This window comes from Rhinoderma darwinii, chromosome 11 (assembly GCF_050947455.1).
Source record: "Rhinoderma darwinii isolate aRhiDar2 chromosome 11, aRhiDar2.hap1, whole genome shotgun sequence".
In the NCBI taxonomy this organism is placed as follows: domain Eukaryota; kingdom Metazoa; phylum Chordata; class Amphibia; order Anura; family Rhinodermatidae; genus Rhinoderma; species Rhinoderma darwinii.
The window spans coordinates 89664071-89685873 of NC_134697.1; the positions used below are offsets into that span (position 1 = coordinate 89664071).

At 41.8% G+C, this 21803-nt stretch overlaps 1 protein-coding gene across 2 annotated transcripts in view; it reads right to left on the minus strand.

Moving 5' to 3' along the window:
- Window positions 1-20823, minus strand: part of LOC142663706 (oocyte zinc finger protein XlCOF7.1-like) — a 31297-nt gene extending 10474 nt beyond the window's left edge. The window contains exons 1-6 of one of the 2 annotated variants that reach the window (XM_075842483.1): window positions 20757-20821; window positions 13060-13150; window positions 12671-12720; window positions 12391-12494; window positions 12119-12274; window positions 2211-2334 (exon numbers count right to left, since the gene is read on the minus strand). In XM_075842483.1, the coding sequence (XP_075698598.1) occupies window positions 2211-2334; window positions 12119-12274; window positions 12391-12468 (358 nt within the window). In that variant the 5' untranslated portion in view covers window positions 12469-12494; window positions 12671-12720; window positions 13060-13150; window positions 20757-20821. Of the gene's footprint in view, window positions 1-2210; window positions 2335-12118; window positions 12275-12390; window positions 12495-12670; window positions 12721-13059; window positions 13151-20756 lie in introns of both variants that reach the window. The other variant, XM_075842484.1, reaches the window with a different exon arrangement.
- Between the last annotated feature and the right edge of the window lie 980 nt (window positions 20824-21803).

The following is a 21803-nucleotide window of genomic DNA, read 5'->3' on the forward strand; positions in this document are numbered from 1 at the left end:
ATCAGCTCCTATGTCAATGTATAGAATTTTTGTTTGAATGTGGATCCAGATTGATTGCCACTTATGATCATGAAGGACTTTTTTCCTTTTTATGTCAGATTGATTACTGCCTTTATGGTTATTTATTTATTTTAACCCTTCGCCTGGATCAATAGGGGTAGGATAAAGGTTTATCATTTATCCCTTCCCATGGTTGAGCTTGCTCGACAGATCATTTTTTTAATTTTAAATTTTTTAATCATACTAATTATGTAACTATTATTTCTCCAAATACATTGGGTTGTACGTTCCACCTACCTCCAAAAAGGCTGGACGAGAGTACAGCTCCACCACATATGTTTAAACGTCCCTAGATCACTGACATCTCCAGCATTCACTGGTGGAAGTTAATCCCATGCAATGTAGAACCTCAAGATAACGATTTGTTATGATTTTCCTGCAATAGTATACATCTAGAGTATCTAAAAGCATGCCGTAATATTTGCATTTTATCTTGATCTGATAATTTTAAATTCAATCATTTTTTCTCAGGATGAGGTGGACGGGCATGCCCAACATATTTGCATTGGGTATAAAATGATATTAAAGAAAAGATCATTTTGCGATCCTTGGCAATCTACTTCTCAGATGTTTCAAATGCATTCAATGGCCGTATGTGGTCATATTTTTTTCGAAAGGCGGTGCAGACTGATTAGAATTGGTGAAAAGCGAGAAAACTATGCATGTCCCATCCTAGGAGTGTTCCTAGTTAAGATGCAGTAGAAATGGTATGTGTAGTGAACAGCTCTAGTTTAAAGCATGCCACATACAGATCGTTAATAATTACCAGAGGACTCTGTGTCCTTTCCCTTTTTTGTAAGGATGGTAATGTGAGCTTTCAACATAGTATTGATGAACATACAGTATGTACTAACTATGTTACTACATATGGGGGATCCTTTCAGAAGTTCGTTGCACACACTAGTAAAGTGTGGCGTTTGGAGTTTTTTTTTTTTTTTATAATATCCTCTCTATCCCGTGGGAAAAACTTTCCGGGCCTGGGCTTTTACCAAAGAGAAAAAACTATCACCTTTTGTACTTCCTTTATTGCGGTAGGTACTAGCAGTTTGTCATGCCCATGGCCACGGGCCATCAGGTTCACTCACAATCCCCTATGTGGCCTCTGAGGAGGTTTTATCCCCTCGAATGTTGTACAGTAAGGTAGAATTCATAAAAATCGTGAGCTCTATATTTAGTGTCAGTCAAAATATCTCACCTGCTATTCTTAATTTTAGGCCTTATTCGAACAAGCGTGTTTGAATTGCATTCGCGAAACAAGGGCCGTTTTTCATGCCTGTGCGTGTGGCATCCGTTTTTCTCGTCCGTATTTTTCCGCTGCAAGAACTTAGTGGTTACGTTTTTTTTTTTCTCTGCATTTCTTTAGCAACTAATGCTTGAAACACGTACATCACATGGATGTCGTCCGTGTGCTATCCGTTGTTTTCACGCACCCATTTTCATGGACCAGAATAAGACATGGTCAGTTTCAAGCACCGACCACGCGTTTTCCGTGAAAAAACAAGGACGTGTGAATAGCCCCATTGAATAGCATTGGTCAGTGTGCGATCAGTTATTTAAACTGAAAGCACACGGACGTTAAGTATGCTAATCTGAATAAGGCCTTAGAGATGAATGTGGTGCATCACAGACATAAGATTACCCCCTTGCTCACCATATGCATTTATCTTGGGTTTAGCCCTCATACGTTTTTGCCAACTTGATATTCAATAAATTCTTGAACTTTTGTCTCACGGTTTTGGGATTGTCTTGTTCGATCAGTGCCTTGGACTTCTTATGTAACCTCTCAAGGGTAGATAGTTGGGCCAGAAGGGAAGCTAGTTTTCTATCCCTCTCTCTTTTTTACTTTCGATTCCCATGCCATAAAAAGTTCTCTTTGCCACAGATGTCTGTGTTTGCTAATATATTATAGGACTCGGGTATTAAACTGTATTGATGGAGTTAAATTCTGCCAGTTTTTAGAACGTTCACTAACATTTAAATCTGCCCTTTATAAAGTTTCATTGAGATGCCACATCTATCCAAAAATGGCAGTATCTCCAAGGGTATAAAAACCGCAGTGACAAAAAAAAGCACACGTGAATACCAATTGTTCAAATGCAGCGCTTTGTGTACAAACTTTGCAGTTAAGAACAAGGAAGGTCTCCTCTTACCTGGTGGTGTGAGGGGCTGGTGGTCCTCCATAATGATGTCATCATACTGATCCTTGTGTCCTTCTATATACTCCCACTCCTCTATGGTGAGATACACAGCAACATCCCGACACCTTATAGGAACCTGATACACACAAACATACAAACTCAGTGCGGAAAAAGGGGTCAACCATGGCATTTTTGAACCATCTGGGCTTCCGTAGCGTAAATATCACATTCCTGGTTATGAGGACAGCCCATAATTTAGTGGTTTAAAACACACTACTATTTTCTTATGCCTCGTATATACTACTACTAAATTACTAATAATACAATAAACTTTAGCACTACAGCTTCATCATTTTCAGTATAGCCAGAATAATTTCCTAGCATCATGCAACAAAACCGTTTACACCCATGGATGATTTTTTCCTATTTAATATTATTGAAGTCAGATGTTTTACTATTTGATTCAAAATATTAAATGAATGTTTGTGTTGTACACAACGGCCTTGAATTACTAATAATGGTGTATTTTGCATAGAATAAGTTAGGGGAAAGTAATTGACGAGAATTGTGCCTAAAGGCGCATTTGGAATTGTCTGGATTACTTTTTACACCTGCTATGAGCCGCCTTACTTGTGCGTCACTTTTATATGAACCTTTTGTAATCTTTTCCTTTGATAAAATAAGCTAAAGTACTTCACAGCTTCACCACACTCTTTTCTCAGCCGGTTTCCTTTTTGGTCGTAAAGGAATTTTTTTTTGCTAAATTGTGCGTAATTTAGGTGCAACCTCTTAATCAGGCATGAACTGAGTAATGTGTGCCATTGTGTTCTCTAAAATCTTTACATACTAGAAGTAAACACTAGTGTATGCCAATTATCACATAAAAGGTAACGGGTAAAAAAAAAAAAAGAGAATTGGAGTATGTAGGAATAGCGAAGAGTAACTAGTCTCAGTCCAGTTATGGATGCGGATTATCCCCAACATAAAGATCAAAAGGGTGTAGTGCAGAGATACTCCGGGCATGGCTCCATGTGACGAGGCTTCATCAGAACCGGCTTGCCCGTCTGCTCTCCTGCAAGTCTATGGACTTGCTGCCTTCACATGTCCACAGGCGCTCGCTGCCGCAGCCATGTTTGTAGCCTTGACTTCACAAGCTATCGGCTTTGTTGAATTCCAGAATCTCGCTCTACACCATATGTTGACACACGTCAGTTTTGAGGGCTCTCATTTGTCCAGTAGTGACCTTAGAGGCTCTCTCTCTGGAACAGGAAGGACATTTTTTTCTGTTTTCAAGTGATAAAGCAGACATAAGGCAGTATTGAAAACCGCATATAGAAGGGAATACAAGTTGGTGGCAATTATGCAAGTACAATCGTATATAAGAATAGTAAATAACAAATTATAAACCATATAGCTGCTTCACCAGAGGACTGATGGCTCAATGTTAATAATAAAAGAAGACGGTAAATTGGAATAAGCCATATATGTATACAGCAAAATGGCCTTGTGCAATATAGATATCTTAAAGGGAGTGAGTAGGCCAGAGGCCACAGGTTGGGAATCTGCAGAATAAAACATAATTAGAAAGGCAAGATAACTTTGCAACTTTCATACAGTGACACAAACCATACCAAATATCTACAGATGAACAAGTGCAACTAAATACAGGGTCTATGGAAGCTAAATCATATCAAAGGGTAGTCAGGACAAGGAACTCCCTAGCATAGTTCCGAGAAACCACAGGAAGGGTCTAAAGCAGGGGTCTCAAGCACGCGGGCCGCATGCGGCCCCTGGGGCTGTCATCTGCGGGCCGCGGGACACAGAGCCGCTAGTATCAGCTCTGCTCCGAGACTCTGGAATTCCCTGACATCGTTGTCCACATATGAACAGCGATGTCTGGGGCTTCCGCAGGGCCGGAGTCCCGAGCAGAGCGCTGGTGTCGGCTCTGCTCCGGGACTCTGTGGAATTCCCTGACATCGCTGTCCACATATGAACAGCGATGTCTGGAGCTTCCCCAGAGCCGGAGTCCCGAGCAGAGCGCTCATGTCGGCTCTGCTCCGGGACTCTGTGGAATTCCCTGACATCGCTGTCCACATATGAACAGCGATGTCTGGGGCTTCCCCAGAGCCAGAGTCCCGAGCAGAGCGCTGGTGTCGGCTCTGCTCGGGGACTCTGTGGAATTCCCTGACATCGCTGTCCACATATGAACAGCAATGTCTGAGGCTTCCCCAGAGCCGGAGTCCCGAGCAGAGCGCTGGTGTCGGCTCGTCTCCGGGACTCTGTGGAATTCCCTGACATCGCTGCCCATATATGGACAGTGTGTCAGGGTCTTCCCCAGAGCGGATTCACGGGCAGAGCGCTATTATCGGCTCTGCTCCGGGACTCTGGGGAAGCCTCTGACATCGCTGTCCATACATCGACAATGATGTCAGGGGCTTCCCCAGAGCAGGAGTCCCAGTGATGTCAGGACCACAGCTGGAGTCCCAGGAAGAGCCTACTAGCGCTCTGCCTGGGACTCCAGCTCTGGGCAAGCCCCTGACATCACTGGGGCAGCCTCTACAGAGGGCACTGGGGCAGCCTCTACAGAGGGCACTGGGGCAGCCTCTACAGAGGGCACTGGGGCAGCCTCTACAGAGGGCACTGTGGCGTTATCTACAAGTGGGTGTGTGACAGTATCTGAAGAGGACACTGGCATTATCTAGGGGTGTGTTGCATTATCTACAGAGGGCACTGTGGCCTTATCTACAGAGGGCACTGTGGGCTTATCTACAGAGGGCACTGTGGCCTTATCTACAGAGGGCACTGTGGCCTTATCTAGGGGTGTGTTGCATTATCCACAGAGGGCACTACAGCAGCATCCACAGAGGGCACTACGGCAGCATCCACAGAGAGCACTACGGCAGCATCCACAGAGGGCACTGCGGCAGCATCCACAGAGGGCACTGCGGCAGCATCCACAGAGGGCACCGCGGCAGCATCCACAGAGGGCACCGCGGCAGCATCCACAGAGGGCACTGCGGCACTATCTAAAAAGGGGCTGCCCAATCTTGACATGTGTGCTAACTGAGCCGCCGGACTGCATTTAGCGACACTTAAACTGAAAAGCTGGATTGTTAAAATAAGCACGTGGAGAAATATCTCAAATTTTAAACCTAGCGCTATTAATATAGTAATGTAGTATTATTATTATTATTATAGTAATGTAACATTGTTATAGTAGTTTAAATAACTAATTGATTAACAATAATTTTGTATTGTATCAAATTTGAAAGTAATGCGGCCCGTCAACTTCCCATTTTTTGTATATGCGGCCCACTTACCCGGCCGAGTTTGAGACCCCAGGTCTAAAGCATTGCAGCCATGGTAATCCGGTAGTAAAATCAAACACCATGTCAGGCAACAGCAAGAAACAGTCAGTAAAAAAGCCAAAAATGTTAGCAGAGGGAAGGTTTAAAAGAAGGTTTAAAAGAAAAGTGTTTACTGTGCAAAAATTAGACATCTCGGCAAGTGTCCATGAGGATAAAATGAATAGCAGTCCCAATCGCTCGGGGGAGACTGGGCATCGCCAGGGCCTCCAGGGGATAGGAAAGCATGTGGGTACCCCTTGAAAAAGCTACACGCGAAATGCGAGTCGGGGCATCACTTTATCCGCTGGGTCACACTACCACGCTACTGAACATGGGTAAGAACATTTTTATGGTCCTGTCAAGTCCTATATATAGTTGTTAACTGGCTATGTTTACTAGGTGTAAGCCCTTACTTAAAGAGACTCTGTCACCACATTATAAGTGCCCTATCTCCTACATAAGGAGATGGGCGCTGTAATGTAGGTGACAGCAGTGCTTTTTATTTTAAAAAAAACGATCTTTTTTCACAACATTAGGAGCGATTTAAGTTTATGCTAATGAGCTTTCTTAATGCCCAAGTGGGCGTACTTTTACTTTCGACCAAGTGGGCGTTGTACAGAGGACTGCATGACGCCGACCAATCGGCATCATGCACTCCTCTCCATTCATTTACACTGCACTAGCGATATAGATATATCACTATGTGCAGCCTCATACACAAGCCCTAACATTACTAGTGTCCTGATAATGAGTACACATGAAATCCAGCCTGGACGTCATGTGTACTCAGAATCCTGACACTTCTGAATCTTTTTTTGTGAGATTCCGGCAAGTGACACCAAATCTCGCGAGATTTCGTATCCGTTGCTTGAATCTCACAGAAAAGATTCAGAAGTGTCAGGATTCTGAGTACACATGACGTCCAGGCTGGATTTCATGTGTATTCATTATCAGGACACTGTAGTAATGTTAGGGCTTGTGTATGAGGCTGCACATAATGATATATCTATATCGCTAGTGCAGTGTAAATGAATGGAGAGGAGTGAATGATGCTGATTCGTCAGCGTCATGCACTCCTCTGTACAACGCCCACTTGGTCGAAAGTAAAAGTACGCCCACTTGGGCATTAAGAAAGCTCATTAGCATAAACCAAAATCGCTCCTAACTTTGTGAAAAAAGATCGTTTTTTTTAAAATAAAAAGCACTTCTGTCACCTACATTACAGCGCCGATCACCTTATGTAGGAGATAGGGCACTTATAATGTGGTGACAGAGCCTCTTTAAGCTCTTCACCTTTTTCTTCTTTTTTCTTCTGTCCTGACATACATCTACCTACTTGGATATATCCCTGATTTGGGGTACAAATAAATCAATGACTTTTCATGCCGCAATGTGTTTGTATGTAATTTTGATTTAGTGTACATCTTTTTTGACCCAGCAATCGATGTGTTTTAGATTCTCATGTTTGATTATTAATAAAGATTTTCTATATTTTTTTAATATTTGATATCTTTGACTCCTTTTTCTCTTGTTTATATATACCATCCTTTGGAGTCTTTATCTCTGATAGATGTAGTGGGTGGTTGAGACTTCTCTGTTCCCACCCTGATATTTATATGTCCTGTGAGACTCTTTGTCTAAATATATGTTTATAGATATTGTATGTGTATATTAGTAAGTTACTTAGTTTTACATAAATATATTATTGCAATGCAATTTTTTGTCCCCGGATAACCCCTTTAACCGCTTGACTCCTTACATCACATTTTAGCTTAACTGTAATCGCACATAAGGTTATAGTCATCATCCACACACAAGGTTGTAGTCATCATCCACACACAAGGTTATAGTCGTCATCCACACACAAGGTTATAGTCGTCATCCACACACAAGGTTGTAGCCGTCATCCACACACAAGGTTGTAGCCGTCATCCACACACAAGGTTGTAGTCATCATCCACACACAAGGTTATAGTCGTCTTATAGTCATCATCATCCACACACAAGGTTATAGTCATCATCATCCACACACAAGGTTATAGTCATCATCATCCACACACAAGGTTATAGTCGTCATCCACACACAAGGTTATAGTCGTCATCCACACACAAGGTTATAGTCGTCATCCACACACAAGGTTATAGTCATCATCATCATCCACACACAAGGTTATAGTCATCATCATCCACACACAAGGTTATAGTCATCATCATCCACACACAAGGTTATAGTCATCATCATCCACACACAAGGTTATAGTCATCATCATCCACACACAAGGTTATAGTCGTCATCATCATCCACACACAAGGTTATAGTCATCATCATCCATACACAAGGTTATAGTCATCATCCACACACAAGGTTATAGTCATCATCATCCACACACAAGGTTATAGTCATCATCCACACACAAGGTTATAGTCGTCATCCACACACAAGGTTATAGTCGTCATCCACACACAAGGTTATAGTCATCATCATCCACACACAAGGTTATAGTCATCATCATCCACACACAAGGTTATAGTCATCATCATCCACACACAAGGTTATAGTCATCATCATCCACACACAAGGTTATAGTCATCATCATCCACACACAAGGTTATAGTCATCATCATCCACACACAAGGTTATAGTCATCATCCACACACAACATTATAGTCGTCATCCATACACATGGTTATAGTCGTCGTCATCCACACACATGGTTATAGTCGTCGTCATCCACACACAAGGTTATAGTCGTCATCCACACACAAGGTTATAGTCATCATCCACACACAAGGTTATAGTCGTCATCCACACACAAGGTTATAGTCATCATCATCCACACACAAGGTTATAGTCATCATCATCCACACACAAGGTTATAGTCATCATCATCCACACACAAGGTTATAGTCATCATCATCCACACACAAGGTTATAGTCATCATCATCCACACACAAGGTTATAGTCATCATCATCCACACACAAGGTTATAGTCATCATCATCCACACACAAGGTTATAGTCATCATCATCCACACACAAGGTTATAGTCGTCATCCACACACAAGGTTATAGTCGTCATCCACACACAAGGTTATAGTCGTCATCCACACACAAGGTTATAGTCGTCATCCACACACAAGGTTATAGTCGTCATCCACACACAAGGTTATAGTAGTCATCCACACACAAGGTTATAGTCGTCACCCACACACAAGGTTATAGTCGTCACCCACACACAAGGTTATAGTCATCATCCACACACAAGGTTATAGTCATCATCATCCACACACAAGGTTATAGTTATCATCCACACACAACATTATAGTCGTCATCCATACACATGGTTATAGTCGTCGTCATCCACACACATGGTTATAGTCGTCGACATCCACACACAAGGTTATAGTCATCATCATCCACACACAAGGTTATAGTCATCATCATCCACACACAAGGTTATAGTCATCATCATCCACACACAAGGTTATAGTCATCATCATCCACACACAAGGTTATAGTCATCATCATCCACACACAAGGTTATAGTCATCATCATCCACACACAAGGTTATAGTCATCGTCATCCACACACAAGGTTATAGTCGTCATCCACACACAAGGTTATAGTCATCATCATCCACACACAAGGTTATAGTCATCATCATCCACACACAAGGTTATAGTCATCATCATCCACACACAAGGTTATAGTCATCATCATCCACACACAAGGTTATAGTCATCATCATCCACACACAAGGTTATAGTCATCATCCACACACAACATTATAGTCGTCATCCATACACATGGTTATAGTCGTCGTCATCCACACACATGGTTATAGTCGTCGTCATCCACACACAAGGTTATAGTCGTCATCCACACACAAGGTTATAGTCGTCATCCACACACAAGGTTATAGTCATCATCCACACACAAGGTTATAGTCGTCATCCACACACAAGGTTATAGTCATCATCATCCACACACAAGGTTATAGTCATCATCATCCACACACAAGGTTATAGTCATCATCATCCACACACAAGGTTATAGTCATCATCATCCACACACAAGGTTATAGTCATCATCATCCACACACAAGGTTATAGTCATCATCATCCACACACAAGGTTATAGTCATCATCATCCACACACAAGGTTATAGTCATCTTCCACACACAAGGTTATAGTCGTCATCCACACACAAGGTTATAGTCGTCATCCACACACAAGGTTATAGTCGTCATCCACACACAAGGTTATAGTCGTCATCCACACACAAGGTTATAGTAGTCATCCACACACAAGGTTATAGTAGTCATCCACACACAAGGTTATAGTAGTCATCCACACACAAGGTTATAGTCGTCACCCACACACAAGGTTATAGTCGTCACCCACACACAAGGTTATAGTCATCATCATCCACACACAAGGTTATAGTTATCATCCACACACAACATTATAGTCGTCATCCATACACATGGTTATAGTCGTCGTCATCCACACACATGGTTATAGTCGTCGACATCCACACACAAGGTTATAGTCATCATCATCCACACACAAGGTTATAGTCATCATCATCCACACACAAGGTTATAGTCATCATCATCCACACACAAGGTTATAGTCATCATCATCCACACACAAGGTTATAGTCATCATCATCCACACACAAGGTTATAGTCATCATCATCCACACACAAGGTTATAGTCATCATCATCCACACACAAGGTGATAGTCATCATCCACACACAACATTATAGTCGTCATCCACACACATGGTTATAGTCGTCGTCATCCACACACATGGTTATAGTCGTCGTCATCCACACACAAGGTTATAGTCGTCATCCACACACAAGGTTATAGTCATCATCCACACACAAGGTTATAGTCGTCATCCACACACAAGGTTATAGTCATCATCATCCACACACAAGGTTATAGTCATCATCATCCACACACAAGGTTATAGTCATCATCATCCACACACAAGGTTATAGTCATCATCATCCACACACAAGGTTATAGTCATCATCATCCACACACAAGGTTATAGTCATCATCATCCACACACAAGGTTATAGTCATCATCCACACACAAGGTTATAGTCGTCATCCACACACAAGGTTATAGTCATCATCATCCACACACAAGGTTATAGTCATCATCATCCACACACAAGGTTATAGACGTCATCATCCACACACAAGGTTATAGACGTCATCATCCACACACAAGGTTATAGTCGTCATCCACACACAAGGTTATAGTCGTCATCCACACACAAGGTTATAGTCGTCATCCACACACAAGGTTATAGTAGTCATCCACACACAAGGTTATAGTCGTCACCCACACACAAGGTTATAGTCGTCACCCACACACAAGGTTATAGTCGTCATCCACACACAACGTTATAGTCGTCGTCATCCACACACATGGTTATAGTCGTCGTCATCCACACACATGGTTATAGTCGTCGTCATCCACACACAAGGTTATAGTCGTCGTCATCCACACACAAGGTTATAGTCGTCATCCACACACAAGGTTATAGTCATCATCATCCACACACAAGGTTATAGTCATCATCATCCACACACAAGGTTATAGTCATCATCATCCACACACAAGGTTATAGTCATCATCATCCACACACAAGGTTATAGTCATCATCATCCACACACAAGGTTATAGTCATCATCATCCACACACAAGGTTATAGTCATCATCATCCACACACAAGGTTATAGTCATCATCATCCACACACAAGGTTATAGTCATCATCATCCACACACAAGGTTATAGTCATCATCATCCACACACAAGGTTATAGTCATCATCCACACACATGGTTATAGTTGTCGTCATCCACACACATGGTTATAGTCGTCGTCATCCACACACAAGGTTATAGTCGTCATCCACACACAAGGTTATAGTCGTCATCCACACACAAGGTTATAGTCATCATCCACACAAGGTTATAGTCATCATCCACACACAAGGTTATAGTCGTCATCCACACACAAGGTTATAGTCATCATCATCCACACACAAGGTTATAGTCATCATCATCCACACACAAGGTTATAGTCATCATCATCCACACACAAGGTTATAGTCATCATCATCCACACACAAGGTTATAGTCATCATCATCCACACACAAGGTTATAGTCATCATCTACACACAAGGTTATAGTCGTCATCCACACACAAGGTTATAGTCATCATCCACACACAAGGTTATAGACGTCATCATCCACACACAAGGTTATAGACGTCATCATCCACACACAAGGTTATAGTCGTCATCCACACACAAGGTTATAGTCGTCATCCACACACAAGGTTATAGTAGTCATCCACACACAAGGTTATAGTAGTCATCCACACACAAGGTTATAGTCGTCATCCACACACAAGGTTATAGTTATCATCCACACACAAGGTTATAGTTATCATCCACACACAAGGTTATAGTTATCATCCACACACAAGGTTATAGTCATCATCCACACCCCTCCCCTCCGGTATTCCCAGCAGTCCTCACCTCTCCAGTCAGCAGCTCAGTGATCTTGTTGGTCAGGTCCAGGATGTCCTGATCTCTCTTATGTATTAGTGATTGAGGTAGAGACATCGTGATAGGAACCTGGTTCCTGCTCCGTCCTTCACCCTCTTCAGTTCTCTTCTTCACTACTATGTAATCCTGTACATGGAGAGACATTGATGTCACTTTATACATTCCCGTCACCTCTCCCGTCATGTGCTTGATGTATTAAGATACAAGTCATGACATGGGATATAATTCCCAGAATCCCTCACCTCTCCAGTCAGCAGGTAGATGATCTCTAGGGTGAGGTTTAATATTCTCTCAGTCATCCCATTTCTGTCCTTGTCCATCCTTAGTGGGTCAGTCAGGAAAAGATCTATTTTACCGGAGTTCAATGGGAGAGGGAGTCAAATACTTTTATATAGGATGTTCTTCCGAATGTTTATAACTTCCATTTAATGGGATTATATAAGGAATATGTATATATATATATATATATATATATATATATTTACACACACATATATACTGCATGTAGAATATAGAACTTGCCTTAACGTCACGATTCATAACTCAAGTTTTTCGAAAAAATAGGCACCCATCTGCACGTGGAAACACATACATATGCATTATTACATACAGAAGAATGATTGATTTTATATAAGCATAAAATCATATATTCACAGTTTAGCTACCCATACTATAAGTATGGTTTATATATATACATACACACACACACACACACACAACATATATAATACACATCATTAACACACAGGTATATTAAATACTAACATCATATACTGTAAGAGAAATTTAGTATAGAATGACCGACTGGCTGAATACATTTAGATCAGTATGGAATCTTTATGGTTATAAATACACCAATCAGCAAGAACATTAGAATCACCTGCTTAAACGCTTCCCAAAATTTTACGTACCTATAGGTCATTGCTGAGGATAATACTCAGCAGGTATCGGCTGTATGTTACAGCGGTGGGGTCCCCAGCGACCAGAAAATGTTTCACTGTCCTGTGGATAGGTGATAATTTATGATTCTATGAAAACCCCTTTAACTACCTCTCCTTACATACACATTAGTGGGTGAGTAGACACAACACAAGCCCTCCCAGGCTCGAAAAATGGACCGGTCAGTTAGAAATGATAAATCGTGGAGCCTGACTGACAGAAACGTAAGGTATTTATACGTGTTAACATCATCCACGACCCACCATCACCGGTGTCCTGGGTATATTTCCTATACTGACTGAAGCGGCTCATGACATCACTGCTCTAGTGTTCTGTCCGGCACAGGCTTCAGCTGCGGCCTAGTTTGGGACACCAGAGATCCCTGTAACGGCACCATTCAGGTAAATGAACCTTTGGGGGCTTGTGGAGCTTCTTTACAATTTACCAGTTTTTTTACAAATATAATTATGTCCAGTATACTAAAAGTAATAAAACTTTACATGGGGTGCCCATACTTTTTTACATTACTGCACAATGTATATAATACACACACCTATAATAAATGTCTATAGATACAACGATATATAACATTATCCCCGCATTTAGGCCGTCTGCACACGCTGCAATTTTTTTGCTTGCTGCTTAAAGAACCTCATTCCGATAAATGGAACTCATTTTCAGTCTGAGAAATTTTCGCCACAGTATTTGCAGAGTGTGTCTAAGGCCGGGTTTCCATGGGTTGGATATGCTTCCCAAATTTCCAATGCGGAAAGCAGAGGTAGAAAAAATAACCAAAAACTTTTATACATACCGCAGTCGTTGCCATGGTAACGCGTCCCTCCTTTGCCGTCCTGTCCGGCCACCTTCCTGGATGACGATGCAGCCCATGTGACGGGTTCAGCCTGTGATTGGCGGTCACATGGGATGAAACGTCATCCCAGGAGGCCAGACTGGAGGCAAAAGTAGGGAGTTCTGGCTAAGTATGTTTTTGGGTTTTTTCTGAGTTGCGATATTTGCAACACTCAATTTGTTGCGGGGTATGCATCCCCATTGAATTCAATGCCGAATACCCGCAACAAAAAACTACTTCACATGCTGCAGATTAAAAAAACTGCACCACAGGTTTATGAACATTTTCGCTGCTTTTTTTCCGGCAGCGCGGGCATGAGATTTTCGAACGCTCATTCACTTTGCGGAATTTCCGCAACTGAATGGTGTGCAGATATTCTGAGGCATTTACAGTAGCAGCAGGGTTTATGCCATGTGGGAATCCGGCCTGAGGGTGCATTTACATGAGACGTTTTTTGGATGCGCAGTAAAAAACCCATAAAAAAACGCACACTGTTCTACCGCGAACTGCCGCGGTTTAAAAACCTGCACTGACCAGAGAGCACAGAGTCTGCGCTCACCAAATCACTTGTTTGCAAACATTTATTCGCCCACCTCCAATCATTACACACTGCCAAGTCTTTACATGATAGTGCATGCTGGGACTTGTAGTACCCCATCTGCTGGAAACCCCACGTCATCAGACTGTGCTACCCTAGGCAAGGGAAGAATAGAATCGGGACAGGTCACCTCTCCGATTGGCGAAAACAGCACAAGATATATTGTACTTTTTGGCTAATAGGAACAACCAAAGAATACACCGGACTATAGTTATGAGTCCGGTGCACTCATGAGGGGGGCCTTCCACTCAAACATTTGTGATAGATCAGGTCATTGTAAAGAGATCACTGAATTCCAGCGCGGTCCTGTAACGTCGCAGCAAGTCAATTTATGACATTTCTTCCCTCCTAGATATTTCACCATCAACTGTGACTGATATTATTGTAAAGTGGAAGGAACCGCCGCAACTCAGCCACGAAGTGCAGACCACGTAAAGTTACAGAGCGGGGCGCCGAGTGCTGAGGAGCAAGTGCAGAAAAGTCACCAACTATAACTGCAGAGTACAAAGCTCTGGTATTAACATCTGCACAAAAACAGTGCTGGGAGCTTCATGGCAGGGGGGCCGAGCAGCTGCATGCGTCAGATGGAGTGGTGTAAAGCCACCGCCACTGGACTCAGGAGCAGCGGAAATGTGTTCTGTGGAGTGACGCTATCTCGCGGTCTGATGAATGAGTCTGGGTTTGGTGAATGCCAAGAGAACGTTACCCGCCTGACTGCATTGTGTCAACTGTAAAGTTTGGTTGAGGAGGGGTAATACTATGGGGTGTTTTTAAGGGGTCGGCCTGAAGACATTTTGGACAATTGTATGCGTCCGACTTTCTGAGAACAGTTTGGGGAAGGTTCTTTTTTTGTTCCAGCATGAACACATCTTATCCACACACTGCATAAATGATTAGCAGAAAACTCCTCTCAGAAATTGACGTGCGGTGCGTTTTTTTTAATCCCCAGCACGTCAATTGTATTTGTGTAATCGCTGTTTTTTTGTTGTAGGTTCTCTCTGTTGAATTCAGCTGGGAGATAAAACCTGCTACAAACAGCAGATGTTGCAATTTTTGTGGCGCAAAAGCTGCGATTTTCCTGCAAAAATCTGAACTCAGAAGAAAATACAAATCTCATACTTACCCAGAATTCTGTGCTTCTTCATCCAGGCCGGCCTCTTGGGATGACGTTTTATCCCACGTGACCGCTGCAGCAAATCCCGAGCTGGAGCCGTCACATGGGATGAAATGTTGTCCCCGGAGGCCGGGCTGCAGGACAGCAGAGGGATGTGTTGCCATGGCTACGTAAGTGTGAAAATGTTTTGTTATTTTACGTGCAGTTTTCCGCAGCGGATATTCCGGACGAAAAACTGCACCACAATTTGGTGAGGTTTTTCGCCGGCAAATCCCTGCAGTACCCAGGATACGCTGTGTACTTTTACGCAGTGTATCTACCCTGTGTAAACATACCCTGAAAATGACACCAGCACCATGGTTGTAGAGCCAAGGATAGGGGGACCTGAAGTGACAACCCCCCCCCCCCCCCACCAGCATCTCCGTCCGTCATGTGGGACTCTTCTCAGATAATTTCCATGTGATTTTGGAGGCAATTTTTAACATAGGAGGAAAAGCTAAGAAGGAGATTTGACCCCCTGCCTGCGGGTGCTGCGGGTGTCATGGTGACAACGCTGCTGACAGGCTCTCTTAACCGCTTCCCCCCCGCTTGCATTCTGGGCCCTAATAACCAGGCAATTTTGAATAGTTTTTCCCTCGTCACATTCGATGAGCTATAACTTTTTTATTTTTGCGTCGAAATAGCTGTATAAGGTCTTGTTTTTTGCGGAACAAGTTGTATTTTTAATAGCACCATTTTTGGGTACATATTATTTATTGATTAACTTTGATTAACTTTTTTATTAACTTTTTTTTGGGGGGGGAATAGAAAAAGAACAGAAATTTCACCACCCTTTTTTGCGTCCTAAATCTACGCCATTTACCGTGTGGTCTAAATAACACTAACTTTATTCAGCGGGTTGTTACGATTGCAACAATACCAAATTTGTATAGATTTTCTATATTTTACTACTTTTACACAGTAAAAACACTTTTTTTTTTTCAAAATTATTTGTTTTTGTGTCTCCATATTTGAAGAGCAATAACTTTTTTTATTTTTTCGCCGATGCGGTTGTAGGAGGGCTTTTTTTTTGCGGGACGTCTTGTAGTTTTTATCGGTACCATTTTGGAGTAGATGCGACTTTTTGATCGCTTTATCAAATCTTTTTTAACCCCTTAATGACCAGCCTATTTTGGACCTTAATGACCAAGCTATTTTTTAAGTTTTTCAATCGTCGCATTCCAAGAGCTATAACCTTCTTATTTTTGCATCGACATAGCTGTATAAGGTCTTGTTTTTTGCGGGACAAGTTGTATTTTTTAATAGCACCATTTTTAGGTACATATTATTTATTGATTAACTTTTATTAACTTTTTTTTGGGGGGGGAATAGAAAAAAATCTGAAATTTCGCCACTCTTTTTTGCGTCCTAAATCTACGCCGTTTACCGTGTGGTATAAATAACACAATAACTTTATTCGGCGGGTTGTTATGATTGCAACGATACCAAATTTGTATAGTTTTTGTATGTTTTACTACTTTTACACAGTAAAAACGCTTTTTTTTCAAAATTATTTGTTTTTGTGTCTCCATGTTTGAAGAGCCGTAACGTTTTTATTTTTTCGCCGATGCGGTTGTATGAGGGCTTTTTTTTTTTGCGGGGCGACTTGTAGTTTTTATTGGTAACATTTTGGAGTAGATGCGACTTTTTGATCACTTTTTATTACATTTTTTTTAAAGTCAGGATTCACAGAAAACAGCAATTTTTCCATAGTTTTTTATTATTTTTTTTACGGCGTTCACCGTGCAGGTTAAATAATGTAATATATTTATAGTCGGGGTCGTTACGGACGCGGCGATACCAAATATGTGTAACTTTTTAACTTTATTTTGTTTTTTTAATAGTAAAGCAGTTTGTAAGGGGAAAAGCTGTGTTTTTCATTTTTTTTCACATTTTTGTTTTTTATTAACTTTATTAAACTTTGTTTTCACTTTTTTACTAGTCCCATTAGGGGACTATAATATGCGATTCTGCGATCGCATTTATAATACACTGCAATACTTTTGTATTGCAGTGTATTACTGCCTGGCCGTTTAACACGGACAGGCATCTGCTAGGTCATGCCTGCGGCATGATCTGGCAGGCATTCACTCTAGGCAGCCTGGGGGCCTTTATTAGACCCCCGGCTGCCATTAGAGACACAGACACTCGGCGATCGTATCGCCGGGTGTCGGTGGGGGAGAGAGGGAGCTCCCTCCCTCTCTCCAAAACCACTCAGATGCGGTGCTCGCTATTGAGCACCGCATCTGAGGGGTTAAACGGGTGAGATCGATACTAATATCGATCTCACACGGCAGAGCAGGGACGCCCCCAGCCCTCAGCTACCTCTGGCAGCTGAGAGCAGGGAGATTTAACAGCTCCCTGCTCTGTTTACTTATTCCGATGCCGCGACGTAAAAAGTCTATGGCATCGGAATAAGGCCCGTTAGTGACCGACGTAGAAACACGATGGGCCGGTCACTAACGGGTTAAGTCAGGATTCACCGAAAACAGCAATTTTTCCATTGTTTTTTTTCTTTTTTACGACTTTCACCGTGCGGGTTAAATAATATAATAGATTAATAGTCGGGGTCGTTACGGACGCGGCGATACCAAATATGTGTAACTTTTTTGCTTTATTTTGTTTTTTTAATAGTAAAGCAGTTTGTAAGGGGAAAAAGTGGGTTTTTAATTTTTTTCACTTTTTTTTAAATTAAAGAGGCTCTGTCACCAGATTTTGCAACCCCTATCTGCTATTGCAGCAGATCGGCGCTGCAATGTAGATTACAGTAACGTTTTTATTTTTAAAAAACGAGCATTTTTGGCCAAGTTATGACCATTTTCGTATTTATGCAAATGAGGCTTGCAAAAGTCCAAGTGGGCGTGTTGAAAAGTAAAAGTACAACTGGGCGTGTATTATGTGCGTACATCGGGGCGTGTTTACTACTATTACTAGCTGGGCGTTGTGTATAGAAGTGTCATCCACTTCTCTTCACAACGCCCAGCTTCTGGCAGTGCAGATCTGTGACGTCACTCACAGGTCCTGCATCGTGTCGGCACCAGAGGCTACAGATGATTCTGCAGCAGCATCGGCGTTTGCAGGTAAGTCCATGTAGCTACTTACCTGCAAATGCTGATGCTGCTGCAGAATCAACTGTAGCCTCTGGTGCCGACACGATGCAGGACCTGTGAGTGACGTCACAGTGCTGCACTGCCAGAAGCTGGGCGTTGTGAAGAGAAGTGGATGACACTTCTATACACAACGCCCAGCTAGTAATAGTAGTAAACACGCCCCGATGTACACACATAATACACGCCCAGTTGTACTTTTACTTTTCAACACGCCCAGTTGTACTTTTGCAAGCCTCATTTGCATAAATACGAAAATGGTCATAACTTGGCCAAAAATGCTCGTTTTTTAAAAATAAAAACGTTACTCTTATCTACATTGCAGCGCCGATCTGCTGCAATAGCAGATAGGGGCTGCAAAATCTGGTGACAGAGCCTCTTTAACTTTATTAAACTTTTTTTTTACTTTTTTACTAGTCCCACTAGGGGACTTGACTATGCGATCCTCCGATCGCTTTTATAATACACTGCAATACTTCTGTATTGCAGTGTATTATGCCTGTCCGTGTAAAATGAACAGGCATCTGCTAGGACATGCCTCCGCCATGACCTAGCAGGCATTCGCTCCAGGCAGACCTGGGGGCCTTTATTAGGCCCCCGGCTGCCATCGGAGACAGACACAGACACTCGGCGATCTTATCATCGGGTGAGAGAAGGAGCTCCCTCCCTCTCTCCAAAACAACTCCGATGTGGCGCACGCTATTGAGCACCGCATCTGATGGGTTCAACGGGTGAGATTGATACTGATATCGATCTTACCCGTTAGAGCGGTGATGCCCCCAGCCCTCAGCTACCTCTGGCAGCGGAGAGCAGGGAGATTTGACAGCTCCCTGCTCTGTTTACTTATTCTGATGCAGCGCCGTGAAAAGGCGTATCGGCGGTCATTAAGGGGTTAATAAACGTGGAGTGTTAGTGAGATTTATCCCAACCGTCTAAAAGAAAACCTGTTTGTTGCCCATAAGAACCAATCACAGCACAGCTTTCATTTTACCACAGCAGTTTAATTAAAAGGAAAGCTGAGCTGTGATTGGTTGCTATGGGCATGACATCACCTAGAGACCGGCAGCAATGTAATACAAGTACATACACACACAGCGAATGATTCCACCATTATTCCTAATCAGTCCGCCCATGGACGTCATGTAACCCTGGTAACCGAAAGACAAAGGTCACATGATGTAGAGTGGTGGCATACAGGGGACAGTGGTGGCATACAGGTGGCAGAGTGGTGGCATATTAGAGAGCAGACTCTTCTAGCACCTGTTGTATTTTTTCACACAACGGCTGTATTGCTAGTATTACATATATATATATATATATATATATATATATATATAGATAAACAAATCTATAATACGCTAATATTATATACAACAGTGAACTATACACACACACACACACACACACACCTATATTACATGTAGATAGATATAAATACTAACATTACATACAACCCTGTACACTATACAAACACACACACTATAGATATGCACTGTATGCAATACACACACCTATATTACTTGTCCATAGATACAGAATACAGATATAAATACTAACATATATATCCCTGTAAAATATATATATATATATATATATATACACACACACACACGCACTATAGATATACACGGTATACAATACACACTATATATACACACCTACATTACATGTATGGATACAGATATATAAAATACTAACATTAAATACAACCGTGTACTTAACACACACTGTATATAATACACACTATACTACACCATATATTACATGTCTATAGATATAACATACCAATACTATATATAACTGTACTATATACAGTATATACCCATTATCTATATACACCACACATAGATGTCTTATTACACACACACAAGGACATAACAATAAACACACGTCACACTTCACCTGACATCAACTCATCAGTAAAACAACTTCTATACAGAGACATATAAATAAATACACACCAGATCCCAAGAAGCTGAGACCTTTGATGATGTCACATGTGTGGGAGGAGTCAGGCTTCAGGCTGTGCTGTACAAAAGAAAAAGGACCTTTAATGATGTCATGATCATATGGGTGGAGTCATGTAGTTCTCTCCTGACAATGTCCTCATGATCAGATAATAGAGATGTGTATATTACATGTATATCCTGCCGCCTGCTCTATATACTACATGTATATCCTGCTGCCTGCTCTATATACTACATGTATATACTCCTGTCTGCTCTATATACTACATGTATATCCTGCCGCCTGCTCTATATACTACATGTATATACTCCTGCCTGCTCTATATACTACATGTATATCCTGCCGCCTGCTCTATATACTACATGTACATCCTGCTGCCTGCTCTATATAATACATGTATATCCTGCCGCCTGCTCTATATACTACATGTATATACTCCCGCCTGCTCTATATACTACATGTATATCCTGCCGCCTGCTCTATATACTACATGTATATACTCCTGTCTGCTCTATATACTACATGTATATCCTGCCGCCTGCTCTATATACTACATGTATATACTCCTGCCTGCTCTATATACTACATGTATATCCTGCCGCCTGCTCTATATACTACATGTACATCCTGCTGCCTGCTCTATATACTATATATACATCCTGCCGCCTGCTCTACACCATATATTGTATATATGTCCTGCTCTATATACTATATGTATCCTGCCGCCTGCTCTATATACTATATATACATCCTGCTCTATATACTATATATACACATCCTGCTGTCTGCTCTATATACTATATATACATCCTGCTTCCTGCTCTCACAAGTTAAATTATATATACATTCTACTATATATATATATATACATCCTGCTGCCTGCTCTATATACTATATATACACATCCTGCTGCCTGCGCTATATACTATATATACATCCTGCTGCCTGCTCTATATACTATATATACATCCTGCTGCCTGCTCTATATACTATATATACATCCTGCTGCCTGATCTATATACTATATATACATCCTGCTG